This window comes from Carassius auratus, chromosome 14 (genome assembly GCF_003368295.1).
Source record: "Carassius auratus strain Wakin chromosome 14, ASM336829v1, whole genome shotgun sequence".
Taxonomy (NCBI): domain Eukaryota; kingdom Metazoa; phylum Chordata; class Actinopteri; order Cypriniformes; family Cyprinidae; genus Carassius; species Carassius auratus.
In genome coordinates this window covers 24,029,336-24,041,498 of record NC_039256.1, presented here as the reverse complement: position 1 = coordinate 24,041,498, position 12,163 = coordinate 24,029,336, and the positions used below count along the sequence as shown (strand labels likewise).

Genomic DNA, 12,163 nt, shown 5'->3' with positions numbered 1-12,163 from the left:
CAACTTAGCAAGGGCAGTTTGGTGCTTCACTGTAAAAAAAAAAAGTTGCGTCAACTTAAAAAAATAAGGCAACTTATCGCAAGCGCTTTTTTGAGTAAACTCAACAAACAGGGACTAAAGTCCACCCAACTTAAAATAATAAATTAATATCATAAGTTGTCACAACATAAATAGTCATGTTTACCTAATGAATAACAGAACAAAATATTTTTTGTTTACTGAACACAAATAGGCCTATTATCTATAGGCATACACTAATTTTATATTATTTAAATAGTCTAAATAAATAAAAGACAGACCATAACATGGGTCAAATAACTTTTTTTTATTATTGAAAGTTTGTCCAAAGCACAAGGACATACCAAGTCTTGTATATTAACTTCTTTACTCCATGCATTTTACACTGAAATCAATGCATGGAACATAATGCATGTTAAAGAAATCCAGTGTTAATTATACCTTAATACGTTAGCAGTCTTGTGGCATGAAGTACCTTATCACATGTATTTAACATTTTTGGTTGATTTTTAAAGAAACTATTATGTGAAAACTACTATATTGCATATTTTAACATCAACCTAAGAGTTCCTCAAAACAAGTGCAAGCATCAGAGTAAACCACAAACATTACTCAGTTATTATAAATGCACTGTACATTTTTGTCAGAACATCAACATTGAAACTATAATTACAATGATATGCCTGTAATCCACTCTTGGCCTTGGAAGTACCAGTGTCTACATAGAAATCAAATATAATTAGCTCAGCCTCAGAAAAAAAAATAAAAAGGGAGAAAAATTAAACTAAAAAAAAACTGAAAAACAATATCAATGTGTTGATTCATGTTAAGTACTCACTTTTTACAACCTTTGCCTAGTTCACATAAAAATGAAAGTTCTTTCATCATTTACTCGCCCCCAAGTTGTTCTAAACCTGTGTGAACTTGGAGGAACTTGTGTGAGCTATCTCTTTAAGGCAAAGGTTGTAACAAATTAATACTTAACATAAATTAATACATTGAAATAAAACAGTATTGTTTTTCAGTCATTAACTATAAAAGTATAAAAAAAACAATGGCCAGTGGAAGAACCTCATTCAGAAGCCTTTGTCCATTTAGCAAAGTTTAGACTTCAATGACTGTACTCTTGCAGAGCAGGTACCACCAAGATCCATAAAGATCTTTTGTATAACTTCAAAAGTATACTTGAGTTCTTTTGGATACTCCATATTGAGTGCATACAAGAGACCGAACAAGTATGCAAATGCTGCTGGCAGATCTGTAATGTCCTGAAGCACAATGGCCTCTTCCAGGATTATGGCCAGGTTGATTACAGTTGGCAGTGATGTGACAGCGGCAACATCATCTTCGACCACAGTAAGGATTCCAATCTTTACACCTTTGGTGCTGTGGTCCTCGGGATCAGTATCCTGGGAGAATAATGGATGGGAGGTATTAATGGAAGTGTAAATTTACATACAATAATTATCATCATCATCGTTGTTGTGCAAGTAAACTGAATACATGTCAAATATATTTTAAAAAAGGATTTAGAAATAGGGTATGAAAATGGTAAGTTACCAGGCACATCTTGAGAAAACATGCTGGCTTCTCACGCAGAAAAATAGGCAATCCCTTAAGAGCTGTTATTTTCCGATGTGTGGTAATGTCACTCACCTAAAAAGAAAAAACATTTCGTTTGTAAAATCTGCTTTGGTAGTTAAAGGTACAGTACACACAAAAATGATTCTGTCATCTTTTACTCTCCCCTTATGTCATTCCAAACCCATATGACTTGCTCTCTTTTTTGGAACAAGGAAGATTTTTTTTAATGTACAGATTACTCTGAGGCATCAAAAATGTAAAACCATCATAAAATTGGTCCACAAAACTCATGAACTGTTTCCTAATTGACAACTGCTTTGAGTTGAAAAACAGACTTTATTTACTAACATTTTTTCCTATCTGCATGTGTTCATTCAACGTAGTATGTCATGACTAATTAAAAGCCAACTGGTTATTGCTTAAAGGGTTAGTTCACCCAAAAATGAAATTTCTGTCATTAGCACTCACCCTCATGACGTTCCACACCCGTAAGACCTTTGTTCATCTTTAGGTATTTTTGATGAAATCTATGAAGTTTTTTTTATCTCCGATAGAAAACAATGTAATTACCATCATTCAAAGTAGAAAAGTAGTAAAGATATTCTACAAAATATTCTATAAAATATTCAATGTGACTACAGTGGTTTAACTTTATTCTTATTAAGTGACAAGAATACTTTTTGTGCGCAAAAACAAAACAAAAATAACTTTATTCATTAATCTCTTCTCTTGCCTGTCAGTCTCCTGTGTAGTTGACACAATGCAGCGATTCCGTGTTTACGCCATAACTCAGTATTGGCCGGCTCTGTTCACGTGACGTGATGCATACATGTGATGCTGACGCAGGAGCCGGCGTTCTGTCGTATACACAGAAGTGCTGCACTGTGTCAACTGCGTAGGAGACTGACAGGCAAGAGAAAAGATTAATGAATAAATTTGTTATTTTTGTTTGTTTTCGCGCACAAAAAATATTCTCATCGCTTCTTAAAATTAAGGTTGAATCACTGTAGTCACATTAACTATTTTAACAATGTGCGTAATACCTTTCTGGACCTTGAATGAAGGTAATTATGTTGATTTCAACAAAAATCTCTTAATTTGTGTTGCAAAGATGAACAAAGGTCTTACTGGTGTGGAACGACACGAGGGTGAGTACTTAATGAAAGAAATTTCAACCAACCCTTTAAAATTAGAAATCCTGCAAAATGCCATTGGTTTCAGCATTTCTTGAGAAATCACTTTGAATGAATGCAAAAAGGCCTTGAAAAAATTTTAACTATCAAATGTCACTGTATATAAATGACTGAAATTTCTTCTTTCTTGCTAAATTTCTCCTTTTATGTTCTGCAGGGCAGAGGAAGTCTTAATGGTTTAGAACACGTGGGTAAGAAAAAGATTACAGAACAATTTCAGGGTGAACAATTATAATTTTACATTTACCTCATTACTAAAAGTAGCAAGGTTAATTTATTTTGTTTAGTTTTACTGTTATGTGTTAGACCTAATATATATATTTTTTTAAATGCGCAAAATTGCATCAATGGCCCTATTCAGAAAGCTGTAAATACTGCATTTTTTTTTTTTTTTTTTTTACATATTAAAGAATATTGAGATTACCTGTTCATCCAGCTTGTCCAAAAGAGTCTTCATTTCTTCTCCAAATGCATCTGTTCTCTTTCTGTACAGTTTCAGGAGAGGTGTTGTGTATTTTTCAAGGGACATGTTGAACTTCTCCAGGAGGTCAACGTTACTGATACGAAAAAACTCCATGCAGATCTATTAATTAAAAAAATAAATAAAAACATTAATAGGAATCACCAGAAAGTTTTGCTAAATAAAATGTTCTAATATTTCTAATAGTAATTATAATATTTCTAATAGTAATTATAATTAAAATAATAATAGAAATTAATATTAATAAAAACCAGAACACAGGTAACAACATTTGCTATTAAATAGCTTACCTCATCCTTTAGAAAAAGAGCAGGCCATCTCTCTCTGATTTCCTCAACTAGTGGCTGAATCTCTACAACTTCTTTGCGGCGAAGAGAAAATGTTTCTTGCATCTTCTGTTGAATGAGTGTTGAATCAATCCTTTTTTTTTTCATTTCATCGATCATGATAAGTCTCACCTCCTCAAGCGAATCATCTGTCTGGCCCTCAGGATGGTCCGGTAAAAAGTTGACCTCTGCTCTTTTAGGCTTTTTTATGGTGGCCGTCACACCCTCATGTGATTTTCTTTTAGTGTTAACACTAACTTCTGAACAACCAGCCTCTCTCAATTTAGCTCGATAATTGCCAAGCTTAAACTTGATACTCATAACCCATCCATCCCAACCTGTGCGTTTGCCAGGTTCTGCAAGGCAAGGATGTTTTTGTACTAGAGCAGAGGCAACTGACTGGACCTCATAGGCATCGGGGTAGGCTTTAATTTCAAAAATTGCTTGCACAATCTTGTCCAGAATCTCACACTTCATGTCCCTTGGGACATTCAGAGGCTTCTTTGTCTGCTGGTATATCTCATTGGCTTTACGCAGCCTGAGCTCCACATCCAAAGAAAAGGCAGGTATGTTAAAAGTAGAGGGCCACTGTTCAACACTTCTAAGATTTCTTGACACAGATGATTCAGGGCTTTGGACATCATTTTGACAACTTGTCATGCTTGCTGTATCAAGTGAGGACACTGAACTTGTATCTGTTGAGTCCAATGGAGGAGATGCTTCCCACAGAACCTTTAAGGTTGCCTTTGCTGCTGGCAATTCTTTGATGTCATTCAAGTTACAAAGTTCATTGTTAAAGTCCGGGTCTTCAAATTGTAGTGAGAATCCAGATTTGAGCTGTAATGTCTCACTAAGGAAAGACTTCAAATGGTCCACAGATGCAGGCCTTTCAGGCAGCTCTACCCTCCGGATGTTGGTAGGGGAAATGTGAACCCGCAGCAACATGCTCACTATAGAAAGCAGAACGTAGAGTCAAAAGCAGTCATCATTAATTCACTGGGACACATTTATTTTCCATTCTTAACAGCAATAATAGGAACATAAGTGAATATATTCTAGTGTGTGGAATGTAGTGTCTGATCAAGAATAGAGACACAACTGTCATCTCTTATCTCCTAATGAGTTAAAAACACTTTTGGAGTCACAAGCACTTTCATACCAACTTTGTATGCTGTCAATGGATGGAAGTCATTCAGCATGTCTGGATCAAGAACATGAATGTCACTAAAACTGCTTTCCTTTATCTCAAAAGACCTGAAATGTTCAAGATACCAGGCTGACAGTTTTTTACAAAGGAATGACACATCTTTGGGGGTCACTACACAGTTCAGTATTTTGAAAAATTCTGGCAAGCCACTACATTGTCCTGCAGAGATAATCATGCCAGCTGAATATCGAACTCCATGCAAATGAATAGTGCAGGAGAGAGACACTTGGCTTGTATTTGGATACCTTCTCTCAATTGCTGACATAACTGGGGCTTCAAGAGAAGCAAGTGTGAAGACCTTTGCTTTCTCCACATGTAGTGACTGTTTGAAAAAGTCCTCACCATCCAGATAATACGCCATCATTTGTTGATGCTTCATGGAAAGTGTCAGTAGAACATTCTTAAAGTTTTGAGTGTCATGGACTACTTTTTTAAAGTAACTGTGTTTTGCCTCAAAGCGCATTGTCCATAGTGACACCAATGGTCCAAAACAACGAATCAAATGAGGGTAATGGTTAATGTAATGGTGTTTTGGACGTAGACTTAAGTTAGGAAAGGTTTCAGTAAGCAAGTTTTGATGATCTTTGATTTTGCTCTCTAGGTAACAAAGAGACTCCTCTGAAAATTTTGAAGATAGAACTACCTCAACAATGACTTTCAGGTCCATTAGAATCTCCCAAGATGGTTCATTTTCAGGAATTTTGTGACCGATCATAAGAGGCAGCAATCGTAAAAGTGTCCAGTTCTCATGCGCGTTACCACCTACTGTACCCTTGGTGAAACTTGACTTGGTTAATACCTTTGGCTTGTTAACCCGGTCTGAATCTTTGTACGGGAAGGACTTAATGCAATGATTGAGCTCATCAAATGAAAATTTTCCTTTTGAAATTAAATCTTTCAGGCACAAAGACAGTTCTACAGGTACAATGCCTTCCAAAAAATCATGTAATGCATCAGGAGGGAAACCAGTGACAGGATGAAAGAAAGACAAGTGTTTGCTTAGCACACATTCCCCCTTCACACCACTGACATTTTGCAAACTTCCATCTGTCTGCACTTCCTGGACAAAAGAATTGTGTTCTTCTACAGTTCTTAATTTGAAATCACTGATCTCAACCTTACCAGATTTGACTTCAGGCTTACTGATCAAACAAAATCTGCACAGTTTGTCAGAATTGAAGCTTTCTTGAAAGCCTGCCAAGCTATGGGCTCCCAAATTATCAGCACATACGCAAAAGACTGTCCCCTTTACGTACTGATTCAGAGCAGGCACAAAAACACCTGTTTGCTCCAAACACTTCACATCTTTCATCAGTGGATCAAGAAATTTCTCGTATCCAAAGAGGCGCACATCATCACTCTTACCAAGGACAGCAAGCTGAATCGAGTAAAGACTAGAGCGGAATTTGGAAGGCAAGTTTAGAACCACCCAATAAATGGCAACAATCTTATGGATTTTTCTCGAAGTGCCCAAGGGATTGCACACTTCAAATTCATCCACATACAGTCCCAAAGATATTGCAAGGTCTTTGTCACCTAGAAGTCTGTTCTCCTTGAAGAAAGAACCATCTTGAAAAGACTCAAAATGTCCAGGAGTAGACTCTCCACTGAACACAATCTTATCCAAAAGATCTTTACGACCTAGTAAGCGCTCCAGAACATGATACAAAGACACATAAACAAAGTGATTTTTGTGTGTCCTGTCATAGAGATACTCTGTTGGCTCAATTACAGAGAAGTGTTCTTTGAAATATATATTCCTTCTGTGGTCTGTGGACAAACTTCCTTTTTCTGAAGTAGTCAGGAGAAGAGGATTGGTCTCAAAAATTGCACTGTTAATTTCCTGAAGGATATAATTATCTACATCAATTTTTCGTTTGACCAAAATATTTTTGATGCTTTCAACAGCAAGAGACTTGGAAAAGTGCAATATATCATGCATTTCCTCAACTATGTTGTGGATGGCACTCTTTGATATATGCAAGACTGTTTGCATTTTCAAAAATACAGAAGCCAGTTTATGCTCAAGAATTTCAATATCCACACTTTCAGTGTCAGTAGCCGTTTGAACAGTCTGTGAGGACTCCCCAGCATCATGGTCATCATTATCTTCAAAGTTCAATGCTGTATCAGTGTTAATGTTCTCAGTTTCAGTAATGACCGAGTTTCTTAAATCAACTGTTGTGTGAGTTTTGTGTTTCCTAGTCCTGTGAGAGGCAAAATTTGTAAGCCTGTTGGTTTTATACTCACAGCCAGAAAAAGGACACCGTACAGTTTCATGCCTTTTTAGATGTCCTTTAAGATGTCTAAAAAAAATGCTTTCACTGCAAACATTTTCAAACTCACAAAGCTCACATTTAAATGATAGGCTAACTTGCCTAATAGTTCTGCGGGTGTGGCAGCGTGACAAATGCGATCTCAAAGCACTTTGTGTCCGGAATGAGCAGACACAATCTGAATATAGGCAAGGCCAATTTGTTCCTTTATGACCTTGTCCATGACGAAGCCTGTAATGCTTTACCAGGACCTCTGGGTCAGAATTTGAAAATTTACAATATCTGCATTGCATTTCCTCCTATGGACTAATTCGCTGTGAAAACATAATTTTTTCAACAGTTTATCCTATTTTTATATGGCTTTTTTTTTATTCAAAAGGGCACAAAATCTGTAACATTATACTAAATTTTATGAATATCACACGATTTTTCCATCAAACGATTATTCAAATAAAATCCCTTTTCCCATTAGCAATCTTCTCTCAAAACTTGAAAAGACGTGCACAGTGCTCATTTACTTTTAAAGCAATTGCAGGAATATGCCTAGATGGTCAATACATTTTTGTCTATACCCATGAGCAAACATCTCATTTAATATTCTAACATTATTTTCGCAATTTCTCCATTATTTAAACGACTTCATTTAATGCATTTTTCAGTGTGGTAAATCAGTAAACCACTGCTAAATTAGAATAAGCCGTCAGTCTGTGAACAGAGCAAGATACATTACATAACTAATAAAATATTATAAAATTATTTTCTATATTTTCGATTATAAAAATGATTAATACACAACAGTTATTTTAAAGAAAAAGCTGGACTGATCAGGCACGACACCACTCCTCACATCAGCATCGACTGAGTAACACTGCTAAATTAGATTACGCCATCAGTTTGGGAAGAGCACAATATAGGCTATTATATGTGACAAATAACATAGGCGATTATATAAATGATTAATACATACCATTTATTGTCCAGAAAAGGTGGATTGATTAGGCAGGACACTGTCACCCGCTTCTTATACTTTTATCATCAACTTTTGGAAACCGCCGTCTTCTCACCTGCATCAACCTCTGAAAACCCCGCGAAGTAGCTTAGTCTCCTACTGCGCATGCGTTCACTGTTCAAACGAGAATCGCGAGATTTAATGAAAACTAAAACTTCTTAGTAAGATCAACATAACATTGCACGTTTTTAACATTTAAGGAACGAATTTGTTGAATCAACTTAGTATCATGCATGAACACTTTCAATAAAAATGTCTTAGTTCAATTTACTGTTTTATGTTTATTTGGAGGACTTTTTGTTAGTTGGCTTTTTTACAGTGTTCTGACTCACAGTTTGTAAGTAAAGTTATGTTATATTTAAATAATTTACCAATGATTATTCAAATTTGAGTTTTGAGCAGTGTAGTGTAGTCTTGTTGTTCCTCTGATCACAAATGCAGACACTTTTATGTTTACGCAGAGCGATACGCAACACAATGTGTAAAAAAGACAGTATAAGTCATTATAATCAGTAATTATGTCCCCACTGGATGCAGAAAATGCATCGTTTGTAATAGCTTTTATTTGTTTTGTCTCATCTAGTGATGTCCGGATCACAAAAAAATCGTTCACCAAATCGAACTGAATCTTCTGAAACGGTTCGCGTCTCCAGTATGCAAAAATCCACAAATTACATTTATAAACATGCCTGATCCTCTCTCTGACGTGAAACAAAGCAATATCCCAAGTTGTTCAGTTACTCTTAGAAGTACATTGACTGAACTGCTAAAAGAGAACCGATGATGAGATGTGCACGAGCAGAGCAGCTGAGTCTTATCCTGCTGGGAGACAGCATCACAGTTTGTTAAGGGGCTTAACATTTCCATAACACCTTTGAAGCATTCGGCCAATCACAACACACTGGATAGCTGGCCATTCACAGCCCCCCTGCTTTTCAGAATGATAAACTTTGTAAAAATCGATGTGTTTCAGAAAGGTGGGGCATAGAGGAGAAACAATAATATACATTATATGGAAAATAATGTTTTTTTTAACCTTTAACCACATTAAGACGTTGCATTACACCAAAAACACAAAATAATGTCATATGACCCCTTTAAGTGCAGTGTTGCTGAACCAAATGTACAGCAGAGTACTAGAATTAAACATAGGTTTTAATGTTGCTGCTGAGTCGCGACCTAAAATATGGTCAAATAAATAGTTAAATATAAACAATATAATGCAACAAACCATATAATTGTTGTGTGTAGTAAGAAAATCTAAATTAATTGGCTTAAAAGGCAGAATAAAAAGCTTCTCATATCCTCTTTCCCATTCAGCCTACATCATATAAAAAATTGTGTATATATTCTTCAGTTCATGCAGTTCATGCGAAATGTATGTATTATTATCTCCAATAATATTTAATAATAATAAAGGTTATAAAATTAAATTAGCATATTAATAAGAATTTTAATATTATATACTGTTTTTGTTAATGTTTGTGTCATAAAAAGTCCTAGGTCGCACCATGTCCAATATAAAATCTGAACCCTGAAGCAAAAGTGCTGCTTTAATACAAAATCAAATCAGCTAAAATTACTCCATTTTTCAGCGTAAATCAAATGTATTGTGCTGAGACATTTCTGTTCAGCCCAAAATGATTATTCTGAAATCATTGGCGACATCGAATATTTGCATGCTTTAATTCTCACACCTGTTCCATGACCTGCAGCGATAAGAGTGCTTGCTGCTCTTTACATAAAGAAAATCCATTTCAAAGGCAGCATCTGTGACAGGAAGACTGAGATTTCAGTGTGTGAAATAACATAGCTGAGGAGGAGGGCAATGCCACTGAGAACACAATCCAGATAGCATCAAAGAGAATATATGAGAAATGTCTTAGCAGTCTGGGTTAGAAGGGTATGAACTAAACATCTTAGACATGATTAAAGAGAGGTTTAGACAGCTAAAAGACAACGATTCCAGTTGTATGTTATTACTAAGATAAAAAATATATATATTTGAAGAGAAAATATAACCTTTACAAATCTGACATAGAGCAAATCTGCCAAATGTGTTTGTAGAAAGTTAACATTTCATTTTAAGTCAATAAGTCAAAATGTATTCATATTGAGAGAGCCCTGAAATGGAAAAAGCTTTTTAAAACAGTGTCCAGGTGCATTCAGTCAGTTTAATAAGCAGTCAAGGAAAGCACTCAATCGTAGAGTTCGTAGAGTCCAAAATATGATGCTTTCAGCTGAGGTTTTTTTAATGAGAATAAATTCACAACTCATGGCAATCTAGCACATCTGTTGACTTAAAACACTTGACTATGAAAAAAATTAAAGCCTGGCACATCACAGCACCACAATATGGGCAAAGTAAACAGAAAGAAAGAAAAAAAGAAAGAAAGAAAGAAAGAAAGAAAGAAAAAGAAAGTTTAGTGAATCAGCAGCTCTTTGTTCTCCCATTTTCTTTCCATCTCTCACTTCCATTTCATGTTCATTGCTGGCTATAGATGGAAAAAGAAAGCCTGCAGGGCACATATTAGTAATTCATAAACACTGGAACTAAATTTGACACTCAGTATTCTAGTAAAGGGAGGACAGGGGTTGCTTATATAACTGGGTTAAATGAGACCGAGCATGTGGAACTGGTTGAGTTCATATACAGAGACAACTTTGGATGTCTAGCATCTTTTTTTTCATTACGTTTTTTGTTCATTCTTGAAATAAACATTTTGCATATTAAAAACAATACATTATATATTAATATTATTAAAATGATACAATAATATAATTTCATGACAAAAAAAAAGTTGGAATTTTAGGATGCTTTGTGTCATCCACCAGACAGATGTAGTGTGCAGCACTCTTTACTAATCTAACTGGAATATTTTATTGAATGAGTCAGTGACTCTTAAGCAACTATAGGTTCATTGGAAATGTGTGCCTCTACTTACATTTCTGCAAAACAAAACAAAAATGTACCTGTACATAAAAATCACTGCAGATTCCATGCATCAGCAAATGTATTTTTGTATCACTTTTTCTTTTGTTAACACTATCATGTAGGTTTGGGTTTGGTATAGAGGATATTTCCAACACAATAGAGCATTAACGTTTAGCAACAATCCTGGAATATTTTAATTATGAACACAGCAATAGGTTCCTAGATCAACGTAGCAAATATGTGCCAGTGTCATGTATTTTAGTGCCACTCACTGGATGTTTCACTTTTAAACTGCAGTGAAACGTGCAGTAAGTTATGTAATAACAGTGCTGCAGAATTGTATTTAGAGGCACGTATTTCGAATACACCTGGGTTACTTATAAGAACAGTTACTTAGTTAATTCCTGAATGAATCAGTGTTTTTTTAACAAATCAGTAGAATTAATGGTGTAACTTCAGAAAGAGTCACAAGAAAAATCTCTACCATTTGCAGACAGACATAATTCTATAAGCATCAGTTTGCGTTTGGATTGAAGTACTCTATATGTGGGAGAAAGGATGGACCATTTTTTGTAAATACACTTCACCAGCATGCAGCAGCAAATTGTAGTGCAGTAGTCATAAAATCAAAGGCCTTATGGTCTTTAAGACTCACAATGGTCACGAAAGACGCATTTGCTATGCACGTGTGTAAACAACAATCTGTCTCATCTGACCAGTCGTGATCACCCAAGACAGATATTAACATCAGGTGTAAACATAGCCTGCAGGTGATGGAAAGTGATGCTGACAGCTCTAAAATATGTATGTGTGCAAATCTCAGCAGATCCCACAGGTACCATTAACACAGCACAAACCATTAGTTTTACAAAGTCATGTGAAACTAGATTTTGGTGGTGCTAACTCAATGCTACTACAGTAACATAGAGAAAGACAGAAATCTGTCTTTGGAAATGTTACATTGGAAATCCATTTACAGATAAAATCATTAGGTTTATGCAAGAGCACAAATGAGATTACCAAAATATTGTCTGTTTGCATGTTGTTCATGAATATTTTATGGTAAAGATTCAGTAATATGCATCAGAAATATCTGTTTTAGCGTGTCACTAAACATTTTTAAAATTCTTCAAT

The 12,163-nt window shown here is 35.4% G+C and overlaps 1 protein-coding gene across 2 annotated transcripts; it reads right to left on the bottom strand.

Annotated features, from left to right (window-relative positions):
• Nucleotides 1-315: 315 nt before the first annotated feature.
• On the bottom strand, nt 316-8,409 carry LOC113114093 (uncharacterized). Of its 2 annotated transcripts, XM_026280833.1 has the most exons (5): nt 8,053-8,409; nt 3,567-4,552; nt 3,220-3,378; nt 1,579-1,674; nt 316-1,427 (listed from the first exon to the last, which is right to left on the bottom strand). In XM_026280833.1, the coding sequence occupies exons 2-5, from the start codon at nt 4,545-4,547 to the stop codon at nt 1,113-1,115; spliced, it is 1,551 nt and encodes a 516-aa protein (XP_026136618.1). In that variant the 5' UTR covers nt 4,548-4,552; nt 8,053-8,409; the 3' UTR covers nt 316-1,112. The 2 variants fall into 2 exon arrangements, with proteins under 2 accessions (XP_026136618.1, XP_026136619.1); XM_026280834.1 differs by lacking the exon at nt 8,053-8,409 and having other exon boundaries at nt 3,567-4,580.
• Nucleotides 8,410-12,163: the final 3,754 nt, after the last annotated feature.

Excerpts from the sequence above, each read along its gene's own strand:
- LOC113114093 (XM_026280833.1), bottom strand. The coding sequence starts at position 4,547 with ATGTTGCTGCGGGTTCACATTTCCCCTACCAACATCCGGAGGGTAGAG. Across the intron at positions 1,675-3,219 it reads TGGACAAGCTGGATGAACAG|GTGAGTGACATTACCACACA; the intron begins GTAATCTCAATA and ends TTTTCTTTTTAG. Across the intron at positions 1,428-1,578 it reads GTTTTCTCAAGATGTGCCTG|GATACTGATCCCGAGGACCA; the intron begins GTAACTTACCAT and ends TTATTCTCCCAG.